Genomic DNA, 18,598 nt, shown 5'->3' on the forward strand with positions numbered 1-18,598 from the left:
CCTTAGGAGGTACAACGGTTGCTTTCAGCTGCAGATCCAGAGCTTGAACCTCATTTCCTTGTTGAAGAACCTCGTTGTTGGCCTCGCTCTTTCTGGGTGTGTCGACCTCGCCCCCCTCTACTGAAGAGCCCCATGAGGACCTACGTTGGCCTCCTTTAACAGGCTCCCTGCCTGACGAAGGGTCCTCCTCCACGTCAGATTCTGGGTTTCTTCCTACCTTGGCTAGCAGCTTTCTCGCACATGCGACCAAAGCGCCGCCGCCGACTCCTTCCGTCTTCTTTTCCTCCTCGTCATCGGTGTCGTGCCAACCTTCTCCTCCGCTCTTCTGCTCGTCGCTCAGGGAATCCCCGTCATCGTCTCCCGTCTCCGACTCTGCCTCTCTAACCCCGCCGGGTGACCGGGTCGCTCTCTGGAAGCTCTCGTCTTCGTCGGACAGTTTCGACTCTACCCTGATGGCGGACACGATGCAGTCCTCCGCGACATCTAACGTCGCTTGCATCTCCTGACGGGGCGGGGCGCGGGCAGGGCTGCCGAGCTCTGCGTCTGCCGCGTCCGCTTTGCCGCTCTCCTCGGCTGCGTCGTCGTCCTCGTGTTTTGCTCCGACGGAAGCAACGAGAGCGACGTCAGCGCGAGGATCAGCTGCGACGTGATTGGCTGTGACGCGGCTACGGATGCCTCCCCATTCAGCCTCAGCAGCCGCCCCTCGGTCATCACCTTCCTCCTCCTCAGATCCATCTTCGTCGTTTTCATCACTTTGTTCATTATCATCCTCTTCGCCTTCCTCCTCATCATCATCTTCTTCTTCCTCCTCCTCCTCATCTTCGTCCTCCTCATCTTCTTCATCATCGTCCTCCTCCTCCTCATCGTCTTCCTCCTCTGCAGAGTCCTCGCCACCTGAGCCCTTCTCCTCGGCGTTATTAGCACCTAAATTCTTCTCTGAGTGCTTTCCTTTAGCTGAACTGTCTCCTTGTTTTTTTTGCCGTTAAGGAGAAGAGGAAGAAAGAACAGAAGGAGAGAAAGATGTCACAAAAAGCACACAGCAAAGCGTCACTGCGAAATGTTTACCTGTCTGGAGCCCGATAGAGGCGTAGAAGCAGCCTGGGGCGATTTGGGAAGGGAGGAAACTGGAGGGAGATATGCTGGGGGCAGAGCCGTCGGGGAGGGCGGGATTCTTTGGACACTAGTTCTACGCTCCGGCTCGGATTTGCTGTCGCTCGGGGAAGGTAGTGCAGGAGCTACGGGGCAGGCAGGCAGGGACAGCAGGTCACGGTCAACGAGCACAAACTACGTCTGAACTACCGCGGTAAGTAGCCGAGGACTAAAAGAGTCTTGGTACCTTCTCCCATTTTAGGTCCAAATATTCGGCCAAGGCTTACTTTCAGAGTCTTCTGTAGGATCCAAAACATTCAATCAGTTCAGATTTTCTCTCTTTTTTTTTTTTTAAAGTAGGCCGACATGCATTAAGGAGAAATAAGCCTCACCAACCTTTTCCAAAGATTCCTCCTCATCTTCTGTTGAAGGCCATTCGTCGTTCGCGCTTTTAGAAGCTCTGAGGAGGAAAGGACACTTACAACCGGGGAAATCTGCCGCGTCGCTTTATTGCTGAAGGCAACTAGAGAAACTTTGCTTACCGACTCACTGACTCTGACAAGGAATTGTCTTCAAAATCTGCAAAACGACAAAAAACAAAAAATGACTTACTATACAATAATAAACTTATCTTTTAAAGCTAATTTAAAAAGATCACGATTCAGTATGTGGAGCAGATCTTCTGGGTGTCTTATAATAGTCCACAGCCCTTGAACTTTTTCACATCTTATCAACATTTGACAACCTTAGCTGCGATTTTGTGACAGAAGGTCCGACAAAAGATCTACATAACGGTGAAGGAAAATGGTATGTTTTGGTTTCCCCCCCAAATAAAATAAAAAGTGTGTTTTCAGATGGAGTCAGCCTCCTTGACTTTCTGTAGATTCCCTTCTCATTGCAGTTACAGCTGCATGTCCTTACACATCCACCCATCTTGGCCAGTCACACCTCAAGTCTATGGCAGAACCTAACGGGTTTAGCCCTGTATTTGGTTTCCAACCATCTTCCCATCAACTCTGAACAGCTTCACTGTCCTGCTGAAGGGAAACGTCCTCACAGCATGATGCTGCCACCACCATGTCACACTGCAGAGGGAGCTTTCTGTCAGACACTGCAGGCCTGCTTCAGCTTCAGATTTATCCGACCAGAACATCTTCTTTCCCAACTTCTGTCTACGTGGTTCGTAACTAACTGGAATAATGCTTTTCTTTCTTTCTCCTGCCTCTCTTCTTTTTACAAGTGTTATGGTGACAGTTGTCCGGTTTAATGGCTTATCCCACCTGAACGGTGGATCCCTGCAGCTCCTCCACAGTTACAATGGGCCTCTTGATTGCTTGTCTGATTATTGCTGTCATAGCTGTGCCTGTTGTTGTGGGTAGGGGGTTGTGTCTTGGCAGGTGTGCCACACTCTTCACATTTTGAGAGGACGGATTTGAACAGCACTCAGCAATAGGGCTGAACGATTTTGGAAAATAATCTAATTGCGATTTTTTTTCTTAATATTGCGATTTAATGCAATTTTTTTCCCCCAGTTTAATTTATCGTGTCTTTTTAAACATATACAAACAACAAATCATTTTGTTTCCTCGCTGTGCAGATTAGTTGCTAAAAGACCCGCAGCATCTAAACTCAGAGCAGTAATGATTGCGTTCTGCCTACGATATATTTCAACCAAAATTGCAATTTTGACTTTTCTCTGCATTAACCACAAGCAACAAAAATGGCCGTCTAAATAAAGACGTTTGTAACAAGGACTATTCAAAACAAGAACTTTTAATGTTTCTATTAATCAGAATGTTATTCAAGAGAACATCTTTTAATTGATTTGGACATCAATCCTTGTTGAACATAAAGTGCAACCAACAAGCAAGTCTCTGTATTAAACTGATTGACCTGTACTTAATGCTATGTATGATTATATAAAATCTAAAACAAGTAATAAAATTAGATTATCTCACTGCTGCAACTGTCTTCCCTTCCATGTGGAGGCAAACCCACTTTAAACATTTTACCAACACCTAATGGACGTGTCTAATTCCCTGATTGTTACATAGCCAAAAATTGCAGACTCTGCGATTTGGAAATTAAGTTTTTTTAAATCGCGATTATATTGAAAATGCGATTAATTGTTCAGCCCTACTAGGCAAGATGTTCTAAGGCCGGGAAATCGTTTTAAAACGACAACCACACATTCAACTTCTTCACTACTTTTATGGCTTAACTGCTGGTTTGTTTCTTGGTCTTCTTAAAGTTCTTTGTTCATTATTGTTCTTTAAAGAACGAGACTTAACGAGAACGGTTGGGAACTTAAAGGAACCATCCCTGATTCTGTCCAGATTCGAACCATGAGTGACGCGAACACTTTAGTTTGAACTGGAAGCCCCAAATGTTCTTTTTCCCCCATGAGAAACCCTCCTTCTCTCCCTCCTGGTCTCTCCTCCCTGTCAACAGACTAAAGACGCGCCTCGAGCTCGAGCACAATCCTCTGGAGGAGACGCGGCTTCATCGAGGGACTTTAGCTTGGTTTTCTTGGACTGCGTCTCGGGTAAATGATATCTTATTACGCTGTTCTGTTTACATACCCTGTCGTAGCAACGGCCTGCTACTACGGCCTGTGTCTTACTCAAAACAGCCTGGACTAGCTTGATCGCACAATCAATTAGCTAATTGTTATTATCACAACATTACTTTTAACTCATAATATCGCACTGTCTTAACCAGAGAACCTTAAATTCAGGTATAGCTTTGTTAAATTACAAGCGGGTAGACTTTTTAAGGTGACTTCTAGTTTGCATTTAGGGGTATTGAACGCAAGAAGGCTGACTAACATATGCACGCCACACTTTTCAGATTTTTATTCGTAAAACTTGGAAAACCACCTGTCCGTTTCCTGCGTTGGGCCCAGTCACACGCTACTTTGTGTTTGTCTGTCGCTTCGTATCCAAATCAACAGCATTAGAGGTTGTAGTTATAATGTGAGAAAGTTCAGGGCACTTGTACATCTTAGTAAACAGAGAAGCCTGCCGATCAGCCCACCGCCCTATGAGCGGTGAGGATTTCCCAGTATCAAAACACAAGAGGGAATCGGGCTGCTTTTACACAGAAAGCAGTGAGCACGCCGTTTGATTCTTCCAGACCGATCGTCCATGTGTAGCACAGTGGAAGAACAGATCGGAGGCTTAAGCCTGCGCGGAAGCTAAGCTAAACCTCGGCGCTGAGATTCAGGTCTGTGTCACACACACACGGACGCATCCAATCAGGAGTGTACGTGTGTGTATACAAGTTATGCACGACCTCAGAATGGTTCACGACCTGTTGGGCTTTACCCAACCGGCAGCCGGCTCAGTGCAAACTGTGCGCCTGGTGAAGCAGCCCGATCTTTCTCTGTGCTACAACCCCACCATGACACCTAGCATTAAGCTAACGCTAATTCTGCTAACAAAGTTCGTCTGAGCAAAGTACCTCCCCCTGCTTCCTTTGCTCCGTGCTCTAGATCCAGTCAAGAGGTTGAGCATGAGGAATGAATGACACGATCAAAGTCAGTCATGGCGAGGAACAGGAGAACTCGCTCGTTCACTCAATTACGAAAGATAAACAAACGTCTACCACCTTTATCGATGGCTGGTCCTCCCAGAGAAAAGCCCGCTTCAACCTCTTGGGAGGGAACGCCCAGGGTTCTCTTCTTCTTGCTTGGGCCTGGGTGTGAGGCTGAGGCCCCGTGGGTCCTCTTGGTACCGTGATCTGTGATCAGGAGGCCGCAGCTGAAAAAAAAGGGGTGACTCAACACATCAGCGCCGCTACCATACGGGAAAGTGAAAAAAGAAAACGACAACAGGGAACGGCTTATTGCTGGGTCTGGCGCTAGTCAAACGTTAGAAAGCCGTACAGAGCACAGCGAAACAGTTTTTGGCCCCTCACTAATTTCTCCTGCTTTTTGTGACACAGGACGCCGAGCAGGTTTTACCATCCAGCAAAGATGACGTGAGTAAACACAAAGAGCCTACTTTAAAATGTGAGTTCTTGCTTTAAGTCTTTCGCAGTGCCGTGGGTGGACTCTGGGCCTGCTAATGGCTCTCGCTGTGGTCCGTCCCAAAGTTAGGAAAAGGCTTTGGAGCCGTTTCCCAGGCTGACGCACACCACTGATTGGCTCTCTTTCGCCTACTTCGTGTTGTCAGAGAGGTCCGTAATCAGGCGTGGGTGTGGCCAGTGAAAGTGAACCAATTAATTTAGTTAATTTTTGGGATTAAACAAGCTTGGTTATGTTCCATGATCATTAACATTTAAATGTGACAACAACAAAAAAACAGTTTTTTATGCTGTAGCATATAGCCAGTTCAACTATGGGTATGATTTTCTCTGCTGGCGTAAATACAGAAACGGCTTTTTTGTCCCTGCTATGAGTTAAAAGCATCAGCTCACACGCGGTTTCACCCCTCTGTGCTGTAATCCAAGTCTTGTAACGCGCCTACGCCATTTTCATTCTTTGTATCTTCCTGTCTTTTTGTGCGTCCCTTTTGAAAACGACCCCACGGTTAGCAATGCGCCTGAGATGGGTTAAGCTGACCTATGGTGGCCGTTCTTCCCCGCGTAGTCGTCGGCCGACCACCCCTTGCTGTCCTGCAGAGTGACGTCCGGGTCGAACTGCAGGAGAAGCTTCACCATGCCGTGTTGCCCGCCGCTGGCAGCCAGCATTAAAGGGGACCTGAGAGCGAAAATCAGCGTCAGCAGCGCCAGGACGCCCAACAATTGGGACAAACTGTGGTGTTTCCAGGCACGGGTCGGGGATCCGTTTCTTTGTTTGATACTGGCCTTTCTTCTTGGTCCAGAGAATTCACATCAGCGCGCTCTTTCAGGAGAAACTGGGCCATTTCGATGCGGTCCTCGCGGACTGCCACGGTCAGTGGCGTGAACCCCTCCTGCATCACAGATCAAACCGGGTTAACCAGACAAATTCCACACTTTGGACTGAATGTATATAAAAAAAAATATGATGAGCAAAACCTGCTTTTCTGAGCAAATACTTGGAAATGTTCTACGGCAAAATAAACTGCAGAGAAAACCATTAACACTGATGACCTCTTGGTCCACAAGGGTTCCTAGTAGCGCATCTGCTGACTCGCTCAGAGTAAGCGTATGTACGCTGGTTTACCAAAAGTATTCGCTCACCCGCCTTGACCCGAGCATGACCTTCAGTGACGTCCCGCTCTTAATCTATACGGTTCAATGTGACGTGGGTCCACCCTTTTTGCAGCTATATCATCTTCAACTCCTCGGGGAAGGCTGTCCACAAAGTTCTGTGGAGCATCTTTCCAGAAGCGCATTTGTGAGGTCAGACAGCGACGCTGGACGAGACGACCGGGGCTCTCGGTCTCTGCTGCAAGTCATCCCAAAGCTGTTCTATCGGTTGGAGGTGCAGGCCATGTCTTCCATGCCTTTTTTTTTGGACCTGGCTTTGTGTGCTGGACGTACGGAGACCCACGCGTGTCATACGTTCATGCGTGCGAGAGTGAATGAGACACCAATGCATCTGACCCTTTGCACTGCACTTGGAGATGCATGACTGAGGACGACCCACTCATTCCCCAAATGTCTGTAGAAAGTCTGCGTGACTGGGTGCTTGATCTTATACACCTGTGGCCATGGACTGGAACCCCTGGTTCAGATTATTTGCATGGGTGAGCGAATACTTCTCGCAAGACATCTTTTTTGGAGTACTCGTACTACACCTATGTATTGAACTTTACAAATGGAAAGGTATATCCCGAATCCTCCATTCCCCTAGCGTTTTAATCGGACCCATAAACCAAACCCGTGCGGCAATCACCTTGTTTTGCACATTGATTTCCGCCCCGTGCTGCAACAGCAGCGCGGCGGTGGATATGGACGGGATGTTTGCTGCCAGATGGAGGGCCGTGTTGCCGTTGATGTCCGCGAGGTTGGGATCAGCACGGTTGTCCAACAGTATCTTCACAATGTCCTCATGCTGGCCCTGCACCGCCTGTTAGCCCAAGAAAATAGACACGCATGAAGAAGGAAGAGCTGAAACGACAGGGAGGGGGCACCCCGAGTGAAGTCTTAAAAGTAAACCCACCTTGTAATGCAGCGGCATAATTTCACAGGGACATATTCAACCTCTAATCCATATTGAGAGATATTCATTTTTATTAAAATTACAAGTCAACAACATACCGATTATGAAACAGGCTTTATCAGGACAGGAGTTCCACTGAGAAATTTGGTTTTTAAATCGCTCAACAGCATGGAGAGTACCTGCTGCTATGCTGCTGTTTATCGATGCCCTCGTGCATCAGCTGAAAATGTAGTTAAAAGTAGGGCTGAACGGTTTTGGAAAATAATCTAATTGCGATTTTTTTTCTTAATATTGCGATTTGATGCGAATTTTTTCAAGTTTAATTTATCATGTGTTTTTAAATATATACAAACAACAAATCAATTTGTCAACCAAAATTGCAATTTTGACTTTTCTCCGCGATAACCACAAGCAACAAAAATGGACTCTAGATAAAGATGTTTGTAAACAAGGACTATTTTAAACAAGAACTTTTAATGTTTCTATTGATCAGAATATTATTCAAGAGAACAGCTTTTAATTTATTTGGACATCGATCCTTGTTGAACATAAAGTGCAAAGTCCAACCGACAAGCAAGTCTATGTAATAAACTGATTGACCTGTACTTAATGCTATGTATGATTATACAAACTCTTAAACAAGTAATAAAATTAGATTATCTCACTTCTGCAACTGTCTTCCCTTCAATGTGGAGGCAAACCCACTTTAAACATTTTACCGACACCTAATGGACGTGTCTAATTCCCTAATTGTTACATAGCCAAAAATTGCAGACTTCTGCGATTTGAAAATTGCGTTTTTTTAAATTGCAATTATATTGAAAATGCGATTAATTGTTCAGCCCTAGTTAAAAGTAACAATCCCAAGGATGATGTCAGTTCTTTGGGTTTTTGCAAATATCAGTTCCATTTTACTGTCGGAGATCAGGACAGGAAAGAGGAAACGCAGGTCATACGCAGTGGTAAGCATGGTGGAAGACCTGTGATGCTGTGGGCCAGTTTCTCTATCAAAGGAACCCTATTAAAGTTCATGGCCTTAATGAAAACAGGTCGTTCTGGCGAAGGTTCGTAAATGTAGACATCTTTATGATTCGGCCCATGAAGATCAACGTGATCAACAAGGTGTTAACGACTTCTGGACAGGAATCGGCGTCACTCCCGGAAAAGAAACAGGAGGCTTTAAAATGCTGGAAAACAACCGTGTTTGCTACTTCTACGTGCAAACCAGAACTGCACGTCTCATTTCCGTGCGTAACGTACGGGGGTCAAGCACGAACCAGCCTTCAGTCCCTTACAGAAACGCCGTGGGGGCGGACTGAAACGAAGGGCGACTAAGAAAGGACCCAGGACTGTGGAGGCTCTAGGGGGATGGTGCACGGAGGAATGCTGATAGATCCTCCTCTGCGTATGCATCAACCTTTGAAAATGGTTACAGGGATCTAAGGAAGAAAAAACTCCTATGAAGTTGTGGAATGTTGTTCCTGTGCTAGCTAGCGGTAATAGGCTGAGTTATGGACCATAGTAAAGTTAGACGGGACCGTGAAAAAGAAAAAGGATTTACCTCTATCGTCTTTTGAGTTCACCTCAACATTTAGAATTTGTCTTTTCCAACAGAGAAATAAAAATTAACACCTTCTCTCAAATTCAAGGATACACTTTTTTTTTGTTGCTAAATCTTCAGTGTGAGATGATGCAGATGCAGAAAAGGAAAGACCGATTTACTTAAAGGCTTCTTACAGGTTTTTTTTATAAGGGGTGCAAATGAATGTGGTCAGAACTGTACACGAGGGGAAAAAATAAAAAAATAAACTGTTGAACACCAAAGAAAGGATTCCCCGTCTCTCCCAGGGTCATCACGCGGGATTACCTTCATTAAGGCGGATCTGCTTTGATTGTCTCGTAGGTCAAGCTTGGCTTTGCTGTCAACGAGGAACTGCACCGCTTCAGCATGGCCCGAGGCACAGGCGATATGAAGGGCAGTTCTGTGAAGGAAAAGGGAAAAATAAAAAGAGCTCGTCATGATTGCCAACATCAAAGAACAAAACAGCAACGTCCACACAAGAAACCTCAGAGACCACAGATCATTCGCTCAGCGCTGCGAGGAACGGACAGCTGGAAGATTCCTCAGGCTGGATCAGGAATCCACGATCGCTTCATTCTGCTCTGACATGCTTCAGGGGATACCTGTGAGGATTACCTGTTCTCCTTGTCGAGCTGATTGACATCATTCTTCTTCACCAGCTGCTTCAGCTTGGCCAGATCGTTTTGGAGGGCAGCCTTGTGGATCTTCCCCAGATCCTTGTCCTTCAGGTTATCATAGCCATCAAAAAGCGCGCTGGCGTTGTCGGCGGTCCCGGACGGGTGCTTCTTTTTCTTAGTGAAGCTGAAGATCTTCTTCATGGCATAAGCCTTGCTCTTCAACCGTCACCACCGTCCTCCGGTTAGCTGCTGATGAGGGGTCACCACAGGCGGCTCTCCCATCCCTAAAATAAGACGCAGAAAGCCGATTAGAAGCCACACACACACACACACACACACACACCCAATGTAAAGCGAAGCAGCTCCTGTGTCTTTACAGCGTGACGATCGACTCCGTGTAAGAGGCGAAGGTGCGTACTAGGTGCAGGATCCTGTTACAGAAACACGGTGTTGGGTGACAGAAGGCATAGCGGCCATGCTAACCGCAGCTTCTCCGGCACGTTGACTCCAGCCGGCCAACAGTCCCCAACGAGAGACGGGACAAGTTGTCCTACGAATCCACGGCAACGTTTCGTGGGTCGTTTTTTTTATATTTTTTATCCCGAAGCGCCTGAAATGCACACGGCAGCTTGCTGCATCCGCGGACGTCGGCGCCGAGCGCAAATATGTTCACGGCGTCTTGCCTGTTACCATAGCAACCCACCGCAAAACTGCTCGAGCGGATTAGCTAGAGCTAGAAATAAATAAATAAATACAATACAATAAAAAATAAAATGCTGGGGTGGTTTTTAAGCTTTCTTCGGCACGAAAATAAACACTGCACGTTCCCTATTGCTGAAGATAACCTCCTTGATATCACAGCGAGGATTAGTGCTGCGTACCCTACGCTGTACGCTTCACCGACGACGTAAACCGCCACATTTAAAAGCAGCTTTGTGGTTAATGCGCAGACGTAGATATGCGACCAGGGAGCAGCAGCTGCTGCGCTACTTTCATGCGTGTCCGGCAGAAAAGTGACTGTAAAACTGAAACATTGCTACCTGAATGCTAACTAGGAGACGCTAACACTCTGTACAAAAATACCTAATAATACATATGTGAGGCTTTAACGCTCAAATCCCTAATATTTTGAGCGGGATTAATTGTAACAATCTAATATCTCAGTTACTAACCTGTTGATTGTCGGATTTCAGATACTTTCATCAAGCTAAGGAAAATTTGCTCATACAAACTTGCTTGTGGGTTTAGGTTCAAAGAACCAATAACAAAGAGGAAGGGGGCGTTAACTAGTCCAATTGACCAATAGGCTACCGCGAGTTATTTTAAAAAAGATTGGTTTAGGAGCCACAGAAGACTTGGGTGTGTAATAGCAGATGTTCGCCACACGATGGTGCCATTCCATTGAAGTGGGACTATAATTCTAGTTTCTGGAATAATTAACAAATGACTGGTTCAAGACGGTTAGGTTTACATCGATATATAATATCTAAACAATACCTAAATAAATAAACAAAATATACATGAATATGTACTTTCTTAGCCTCATGTCTCTCCTTCTTCCATGAGAAATACTAAATTTGAATCCATCTGAGAACATTATTAAACTCTTAGTAGAGCTACTATTGTACTACATTTATACTATTGTAATACATCATGATCACAAATAAATTGAATAAAAGCTGCAGGGATATAAATAATTAACTTGACTAATATTGCAACATGAAGTTTGGAAATGTTTTTAAAGTGCATAAGTCAAAATTTGTTGTGGATGGTTTTTGCTCAATGCTGTTTCAAAATTGTTCATACCCACTAATATCTGGATTATTGTCCCTTAGCAAGTGGCAGAGAAACCACAAGCCTTTTTGTCACCACAAAGTCTTACCTACCCATCTGAAACTTTCAACTGTCTGAAACAAACTTCACTCCTCCGACGAAAGGAAAGAAAACAAATATTACACTGCAAACAGTCCTTTATAATAGGAATATTGCACACACTGCTGATATTTTCCTGATATATTGTGCAGTCCCAGAGTCCCCCTGTGGCGGTGCAGCGGGCTAAGTCTGTGACATTGATACAGGGGACCTGCTGGGTTTGAACCCCAGTGGCGTCAGAAAGAGCAGTCGAAAAAAATAACTCTGCCAGGTCTGTGTGCAAGGTGTAAGAACCTGGTGTGACGACCCCAGAATAAGTGAGGTGCCGAAAGAACCTACCACATTGTGCATACTACTTTTTGTTGTTAATGCTCTCAGTTCTGCAAATTCTGCAGCTGTGGCCACCAACATAGCTGTGAACGGGAGATTGACTGACTGTAATGTAAAGTTCCATGTCCTGGAATAAGAAAGGTGAATGATTACTCACTAACTTTATGGATATTCATTAAATTGCTCACACTTTTGTACGTGTCTATATTTAAGAAAAATCACACCAGATTCCGTGTTGGAAAAAAATTATGTTTGAATGAATTCATTAAAATTCCCAAAATCTAAGGATGCACGATACACCTGCATTAACACGGGTATTGGCCGAGGTTAATCAGTTTTTTCCAATAAGCAAAACCGGGCTGATATTAATAACCGAGGATTGATGCCGTCTTGTTGCCGTTTGTGGATGTGTTTCTAGACGGGCCAGAAAGCGGGTTTCTTTGGGAGTGTGACATTATTAGCAATGCTGCGCAGGATTGTGGGATGTTTAACTGAAGAACAGGAGCAGTGTGGTCGTCATTTACTGTGTCAACAGGGTGTGATATATGATAATATTGACTTTGGAACAAAATTTCATGTTTGTGCATCCCTATTCAAAATCCCGCTCCTTCGTTTATCCCTGTTTATATTATTTTTCAAACTATTTCCTTGTAATGAGGGACATGTTACATCAAAGTACTTGCATTTTTCTAATACATGATAAGGGTCCCAATGGAATTAAAGTAATCACAATAATCTCAAATTCAGCCTTGATGTGTGAAAATATATTCCCCATTTGTGAATAATCCATGTTTATGATGTAACTCGATGTTATTCTTACCTTAATTTCCCCCCATTTTTGAGCCATTTTTCACTTTTAACAGCAGATCCCTGTGATCGGTGCAGCATCAGCAAATCTAAATGACACCATAGACAGGCCGTGATATCACAAATGAAAAGCACTTAACTGGCTTCAGTACATGGTAATCTGACAATGCAAGAGTGGCGAGATTACATCAATATGTCGTCATGGAATTAGGCATAAAACTATGTGGTAAAAAAAAACGAACAAAACAAATTTGAACAAAGAAAATCACTAATTTAGTGAATGAAGCTGATTCTGGTTCTAAAAACCCAAACCGAGTCTTAAAAGCTATGAAGAAGTAGATTATAGATATTCTGGTATCGCTGTAAATTATGCCAAACTTTGCAACCCACATGCAAACACTGGAATCCTTGAGGATTTTTCCAGCGTTACTATTCTGATCACCGGCCAAAACAAGCTACCTCTGATGTCACAGAGAGAAGCTCAACACGACGGTAAATTCCTCCGAAATCCACCTCTGAACCAGGTCGGCATTAAATATTTCTGACCTGTTCACCTTGAAAGAAAACGGCGAGAGAAGGCCCCCGGTCTGAGAATGCAGTTTTCGTTAAATGTGAGACGCTGAAGAAACGTGTTTGGTAACCAAAAAGCTCTGGAAGGTCTGGACTGTGGGAGGTGAGAAGTTTGATTCTGGTTTGACCTCTTCTTGTCACGGAAAATTCTGACTGAAAGGTAACGGAAAAAGAAGAAAAAAAAAACAGGTCAAGGAGCTGGAGAAAAGTCATTGCGTGAAAAACACACTCTGGTTCTTTTTGTCTCTTGGTCGGCTGGAACCAATTATCTGTTTCATCATTCCGGCAGGTACAGCAGACATCCAGGGAGGATGAAAGCCAAACCGCTGATTGTTCTCTGCTCTTTGCACAAGCTCTTTGTCATCCTTTAAGAGACCTCTGCCTTGCCTACTTACACCTGCCTTTCTCTGCCGCATCTGGTCTGAGCTGCTCAGCAACCCCCAGCTATCCCTTCCTGCCACATCGTGTGAGCCAAGCTAGCTTTCTCCTCACCTTTTAATGCAGGCCATGCCCTCAGGTCTTGTTTGTTAGAATATTTATCAAGCCTGTCTTGATGGGTTTTTTTTTTGTTAAACTTTACGCCAGACAACAATATACTGGAATAACATTCCATGTTATACTATAATAATGTGTCAACAATCGATCAGTCTCATTAAATGTCAGTCAAATTCTTATAATGTATTATTCTCGTTGTGCACTGACCATCAACCAGAGGGATTCTCCTAATCTTTATATCTTATTGCATTATTTAAAGAAAGAAGAGGCGTCATATCTTTATGAATATTTTAATTTAATTCAATGAAAATATACGCTATCATGATCATTTTTACCCAGACAGAACATTAAATTAACATAAACGGAATTCATTTCCGTGTCTTTGGACATCTCAAGGCGAGTCGTTGAGTCCGTCATCTGAAAACGGAAAGGCTTTGGTGAGCGTTGATCAGAGAAACAGCCAAGAAGCTAATAATAACCCCGGAGGGTCTGTAGAGACCCATGTGAGAGAATCTGAAACGCTGATATGCATGCGATGCTCTTTCCACACATTTTACCTTCATGGAAGAGAGGCAAGAAGCCTTTTTGTTTTCAGTCATTGCTAAAAAAAAAAAAAAAAAAAGAAAAAGCCGGAAGGAGTCCAATCTGCAGTGTAGGGCAGAGAGCAAACACGTGGAAGGAGGTGCGCTGGTTAGACCTGAGTCAATGCAATTATTTCCCCCTTTATTATTATTACCCTGAACCCACCATCATGTAAATTAGACACTGAGGTGGCAGCATCATGCTGTGGGGACACCTCTCTGCTGCTGGAGCTGACCAAAGCTGATGGTAATACGGATGGAACCATAAAGAGGTTCATGCTAGAAGAAAACCTGTTAGAGGCTGCAAAAGGATGAAGATTGGGGCAGACGTTCCCTTTCCAGCAGGACCACAACTCCAAGCATGCAGCCAGAGCACCGGACCCGGCCCAGTGTGTGATGATGGATGGACCGTCCTCCCCGGAGCATGGCGATGTGTCGTAGCATAGCAGCATCACACCGTTTTACCGACTGGTAAGCAGTTTGATTTACTACTTTTTTATACTATATAATTATTTTCCTTATTATAAATCAAATTATTCACAGCGTGCTGCACCCAAATATCAAGCTTACACGGAAAATCTCCTTTGCTTTTGTGCCTCTGAATGCAATTATTGAGAAAACACTTAATAATACGTGCAACATTTCAAGCCAAATAGTTTTCTTTTTTTTTACCAAAACCAAAACAACCCATTTCTGTTCAACACCTCTAAATCCACCAATGCTGTCTTTAGAGTAGAGAATAAATTTGGTCCCAGGGGGAAAAAAAAACGATTGTATCCAACTGAGCGTCTGCAGACAGAACTGGGGATCAGAGTGCATAGAAAGGACCCTCAGGATCCCACGGGAGCAGCGCAATAGACTAGTTTCTCCATACAGGAGATCTCTTCAAGCTGTTTGTTTAAAAAAAGAAAGAGAAAAAAAAGAAAAGAAAAAGCTTTTCCACAAGTTGAGTGATATATTTCTGTAAGTGTGCTCAATAGTTATACCATTTGTCATTCTGGGTTTTTTTTTTAAGCTGTTCCTCTTAAGACGATATGTGAACTTTGTTTTACCTGTGACTGCCTGTTCAGGCCCATTAGGTATTTGAAACCTTCTCTGGTGACAATCCAGCATACGGTAGCTCTATGTTTTTATGACCAAACCATGGAATAAACTCCTCCACCACTTTCTCCTTGACCCGTCTGCTGTGTTCCTTGGTCTTCATGATGCTGCAACGCTCTGTAACAAACCTCTGAGGCCTTGGCAGAACAGCCGCGCTCGTTTACACTGGGACTAAATCACAAACAGGTCGCTTTCTGTGTCGGATCTACACAACAGATTACCGGTACCTTTTTGTTAATGTGGGCCAGAAGTGGGCCAGCTTCATCCCCAGATCAGGAGTTTTTTATTGCCTCATTTGGGCAAAAATGTGCATTTCATCTTGCAGATACTGGTGACCCAATGCAGATTTCTGTTTTATAGGAATCTGGCTCCGGGATAATGAATAAATATTTAAAATTCAGCACGAAACAGCAACTGCGTAGTACCGGTCAGGTGCACTGACTTTGACTTTATTTAAGAATATCATACCATATAGAGCCAAGTACAAATGAATGTCAAACTTTTTTGATATCTGTACAAAAAAAATAACCATCCTTTTCCTTGCACCGTCACAATTATACATTATTTTGTATTGGTCTCTCACAACAACAAATCCCAATAAAATCCAATTAAATTCGCACATTTGCAACGTGTCCAAATGTGAGAAGGTTTGAGGCGCTTGAATACTTCTGCAAGGCAGAGGCAGAGTAAATGTCTGTCGAACAGAACTGAGTGAAATCTTCGGAGAGTTTGAAGGATTCGGCTTCCACCGCAACGTCCCTCACGTTCATCTTGGTAGCTACCTTCAAACCAGGGGCGGTTCTAGATAGGGGCCAACAGGGGCCCATGCCCCTGTAGAAATGGTCCTGGCCCCTGTTATGGCCCCTGTACTGAAGACATGATAATAAATACACTTCTCATAATTATTTCCAGTGGTAAAGAAACCATAACTGACTGGTCCCTTTGACCAATATTATTTTTTACCTATGCAGTTTTACACTAAAAAGAATTTAAAACTTAAGATGTTCCATGTTTAGCTTTAGCCGTATTGAGCTGGGGGCAAAGTTTTCAACTGCTAGATCAGGGCTCTGAAACCTGCAGTTCCAGAGCCACCAGTGGTTTACTTAATATTATTACACATTTAAATATTGCCATTTTATTGTTTTTTTATTTTTTTTGTTCTGTGCCCCTGTGAAAAAACACTGGCCCCACCTTGGCCCCCCTGGTAAATTTGGTCTAGAACCGCCACTGCTTCAAACCCTGAAACATAGAGATAAATGGGGTGAACACACACTATTTAGAGGTGTTTTTAGATATATTCTACTTATTAGTCAGGAGTTTTCAACTTTGAGAAGACATCTGGTGTCAGCATCAATAGTGCCTTACATGTCAGACCTCCAGAGCCTTCGGGCAGGCAGAAAAAAAAATCACCAAAAGTGTGTCTTTATTGCGTTTGCATTTCAGGTTTACTGGGACTTTGTGCGTCTCTGTAACTCACTTTCTTCCTCTCTTTTTGTTCTGCTCCGGCAGCAGTTCAGTCGTATCATCAGCAGCCGCCTCAGAGGAGAGCTGCCGTTCCCGCTGAGGCCTCAGGAGCCGAAGCGTGCGCGCGCGCGCTCAGCAGCGAGCCATGCGCGCTCGCGCTTTAGCAAAAAAAAAAAAAGCAAGAACGAGAGACCTTGCGTGCCGCTCGCTTTTAGTTTGGAACATGAAACTGCAGAGACCTCAGACGTGTTACACGATGTGCCTATCTGCCAGCGGGCCCACAAAAGTCTGCTCATATATGGGCATGTCAATCCGAGCCCAGAGAAAAAGACGTCACTCATCGTCTCGTGAGCCGCTTCAAACTACATCTGCTGCACATCATCGGGCTGAAAAACAATCGATCAGATGTTTCCAACCACTTTTGTTTATGCCACTGCTTCCTTCGGTGAACTCCGTATAGATATTATTGCCGTATATCACAGTGCAGGTTCAGCGATCCAAATGCCAACAAGAGATTAAATTCCCAGATGCCAGATTTACGGCTCCAGAATATTCAAACACAGCGGATCTGTCCAACAGGGACTGTCTTCAGTTTGCAAATATAAAGAAACCTGCAGGACACTAATAAAAGGGTGACATCCAAGGACTCTTCCTGAATTCACATACATAATCACATACCAAATACATACATATTTGGTATGTGATTCAGGAATCACATACAAAATAATAATGTGATTAAATAATGCTCCGCTGGTTTTGTTCTGTCTTGTTTACATGCAGTACAGACATTTCATGTCAAGGATGCTTTTGCCCTCTATTGGTTATTTTCACTAACATTGATTTTATTACACTGTTGATCCCACAGTATAATGTCTCCTAACATAGCATTAACCCATCCCGCTTAAAACCCTGAGCTCAAATAGCTTAACGAGGACAGCTAGAAACAAATGACAACATTTCAGAAAGTGAAACTCTTGTTTTAAATAAATTCATTACACATAGAATTAAATGTTTCAAGCTTTTTTCCTTGTAATTTTAATGATTATGGCTGGCAGATGATGAAAACTAATCATTCAGTCTTTCTCAAAAAAAACAAACAAACTAGAATATCGACATGTCGATAAAAGAGGATATTTTAAACAGAAATGTCAGGCTTCTGAAAAGTGTTTTCATTCGTATGCCCCCAGAAGTTGGTTGGGACTCCTTCTGCATGATTTACTGAATGCTAACGTTGAATAAAAGGTGCTTTAACAAAGTTTTAATTTAAAGGGTGTTCATCTTTAGATCCTAGATTGTTGTCCCTTTTTCCCCCTTCCAACATACGAAAGCAACAATGATTGTGTAAACACTTTTTCGACATCTTTACTTACGCGCTAGAATTTAAGCGTTACATAATTCAAACCCTGCAACTCTGTGCAGCTAAGCTGAAAAACCGTTGTCAAATCAAAAAGCCGAGTTAAGTGTACGTTTTCAGACTCAAGCCTTGCCACAATCTAGTCACCAGAGAGTAAAATATTAAATTTCAACCACATTATCGTCTAAACTAATGCATTCCCAAATATATCTGTGAAAGCACAAGACTTTAATTGCTTGGACCGTGCAAATTGTTCATAAAGGTGAGCTTTTTTTTTGTTGTTGTTGTTTTTCACATGTGGTCAACATCTCACCAAATTGACTGACATTTCACAGCTGCTTCCTCTGCAAGAGCTGCAAAAGGTGACAGCGGTAATGAGGAATATAAAGCTCGGGTCCCAGAAATGGGGACGGATTATGGGCATGGTTTCATACACAGTAACCTTTTCAGTAATTTGATGTTTTTTTGTTTGTTTTTTACTCTTGAGCGCACTGAGGCAACAATAAATGTGAAGCCTAGCAGGTGTTTTTCATTGCCGACTGAGTATGTTGTTGCATTTCTCTAAAAGCTCATTTTTGTCTTATTTTTTTGTTTTTGTTTAACGGTTGAATTTACCATTCTTCTATTAAATTTTAATATGGGCTC

The 18,598-nt window shown here is 43.7% G+C and overlaps 2 protein-coding genes across 7 annotated transcripts in view; both read right to left on the bottom strand.

Annotated features, from left to right (window-relative positions):
- Nucleotides 1–6,050, bottom strand: part of si:ch211-272n13.3 (ankyrin repeat domain-containing protein 26) — a 42,444-nt gene extending 36,394 nt beyond the window's left edge. Inside the window, exons 1-8 of one of the 6 annotated variants that reach the window (XM_036132531.1) lie at nucleotides 5,899–6,050; nucleotides 5,654–5,791; nucleotides 4,699–4,850; nucleotides 4,552–4,578; nucleotides 1,632–1,668; nucleotides 1,486–1,549; nucleotides 1,337–1,388; nucleotides 1,066–1,235 (exon numbers count right to left, since the gene is read on the bottom strand). In XM_036132531.1, the coding sequence (XP_035988424.1) occupies nucleotides 1,066–1,235; nucleotides 1,337–1,388; nucleotides 1,486–1,549; nucleotides 1,632–1,668; nucleotides 4,552–4,578; nucleotides 4,699–4,850; nucleotides 5,654–5,791; nucleotides 5,899–6,011 (753 nt within the window). In that variant the 5' untranslated portion in view covers nucleotides 6,012–6,050. Of the gene's footprint in view, nucleotides 1–1,065; nucleotides 1,236–1,336; nucleotides 1,389–1,485; nucleotides 1,550–1,631; nucleotides 1,687–4,551; nucleotides 4,579–4,698; nucleotides 4,851–5,653; nucleotides 5,792–5,898 lie in introns of all 6 variants that reach the window. The other 5 variants (XM_036132530.1, XM_036132529.1, XM_036132534.1 and 2 more) reach the window with 5 other exon arrangements.
- Nucleotides 6,051–6,809: 759 nt separating this feature from the next.
- Nucleotides 6,810–10,650, bottom strand: LOC118560929 (ankyrin repeat domain-containing protein 7-like). The gene is made up of 5 exons (XM_036132482.1): nucleotides 10,552–10,650; nucleotides 9,378–9,663; nucleotides 9,048–9,162; nucleotides 6,914–7,087; nucleotides 6,810–6,815 (listed from the first exon to the last, which is right to left on the bottom strand). The coding sequence occupies exons 2-5, from the start codon at nucleotides 9,578–9,580 to the stop codon at nucleotides 6,810–6,812; spliced, it is 498 nt and encodes a 165-aa protein (XP_035988375.1). The 5' UTR covers nucleotides 9,581–9,663; nucleotides 10,552–10,650.
- Nucleotides 10,651–18,598: the final 7,948 nt, after the last annotated feature.

Source organism: Fundulus heteroclitus, unplaced genomic scaffold (genome assembly GCF_011125445.2).
Source record: "Fundulus heteroclitus isolate FHET01 unplaced genomic scaffold, MU-UCD_Fhet_4.1 scaffold_52, whole genome shotgun sequence".
Lineage (NCBI taxonomy): Eukaryota > Metazoa > Chordata > Actinopteri > Cyprinodontiformes > Fundulidae > Fundulus > Fundulus heteroclitus.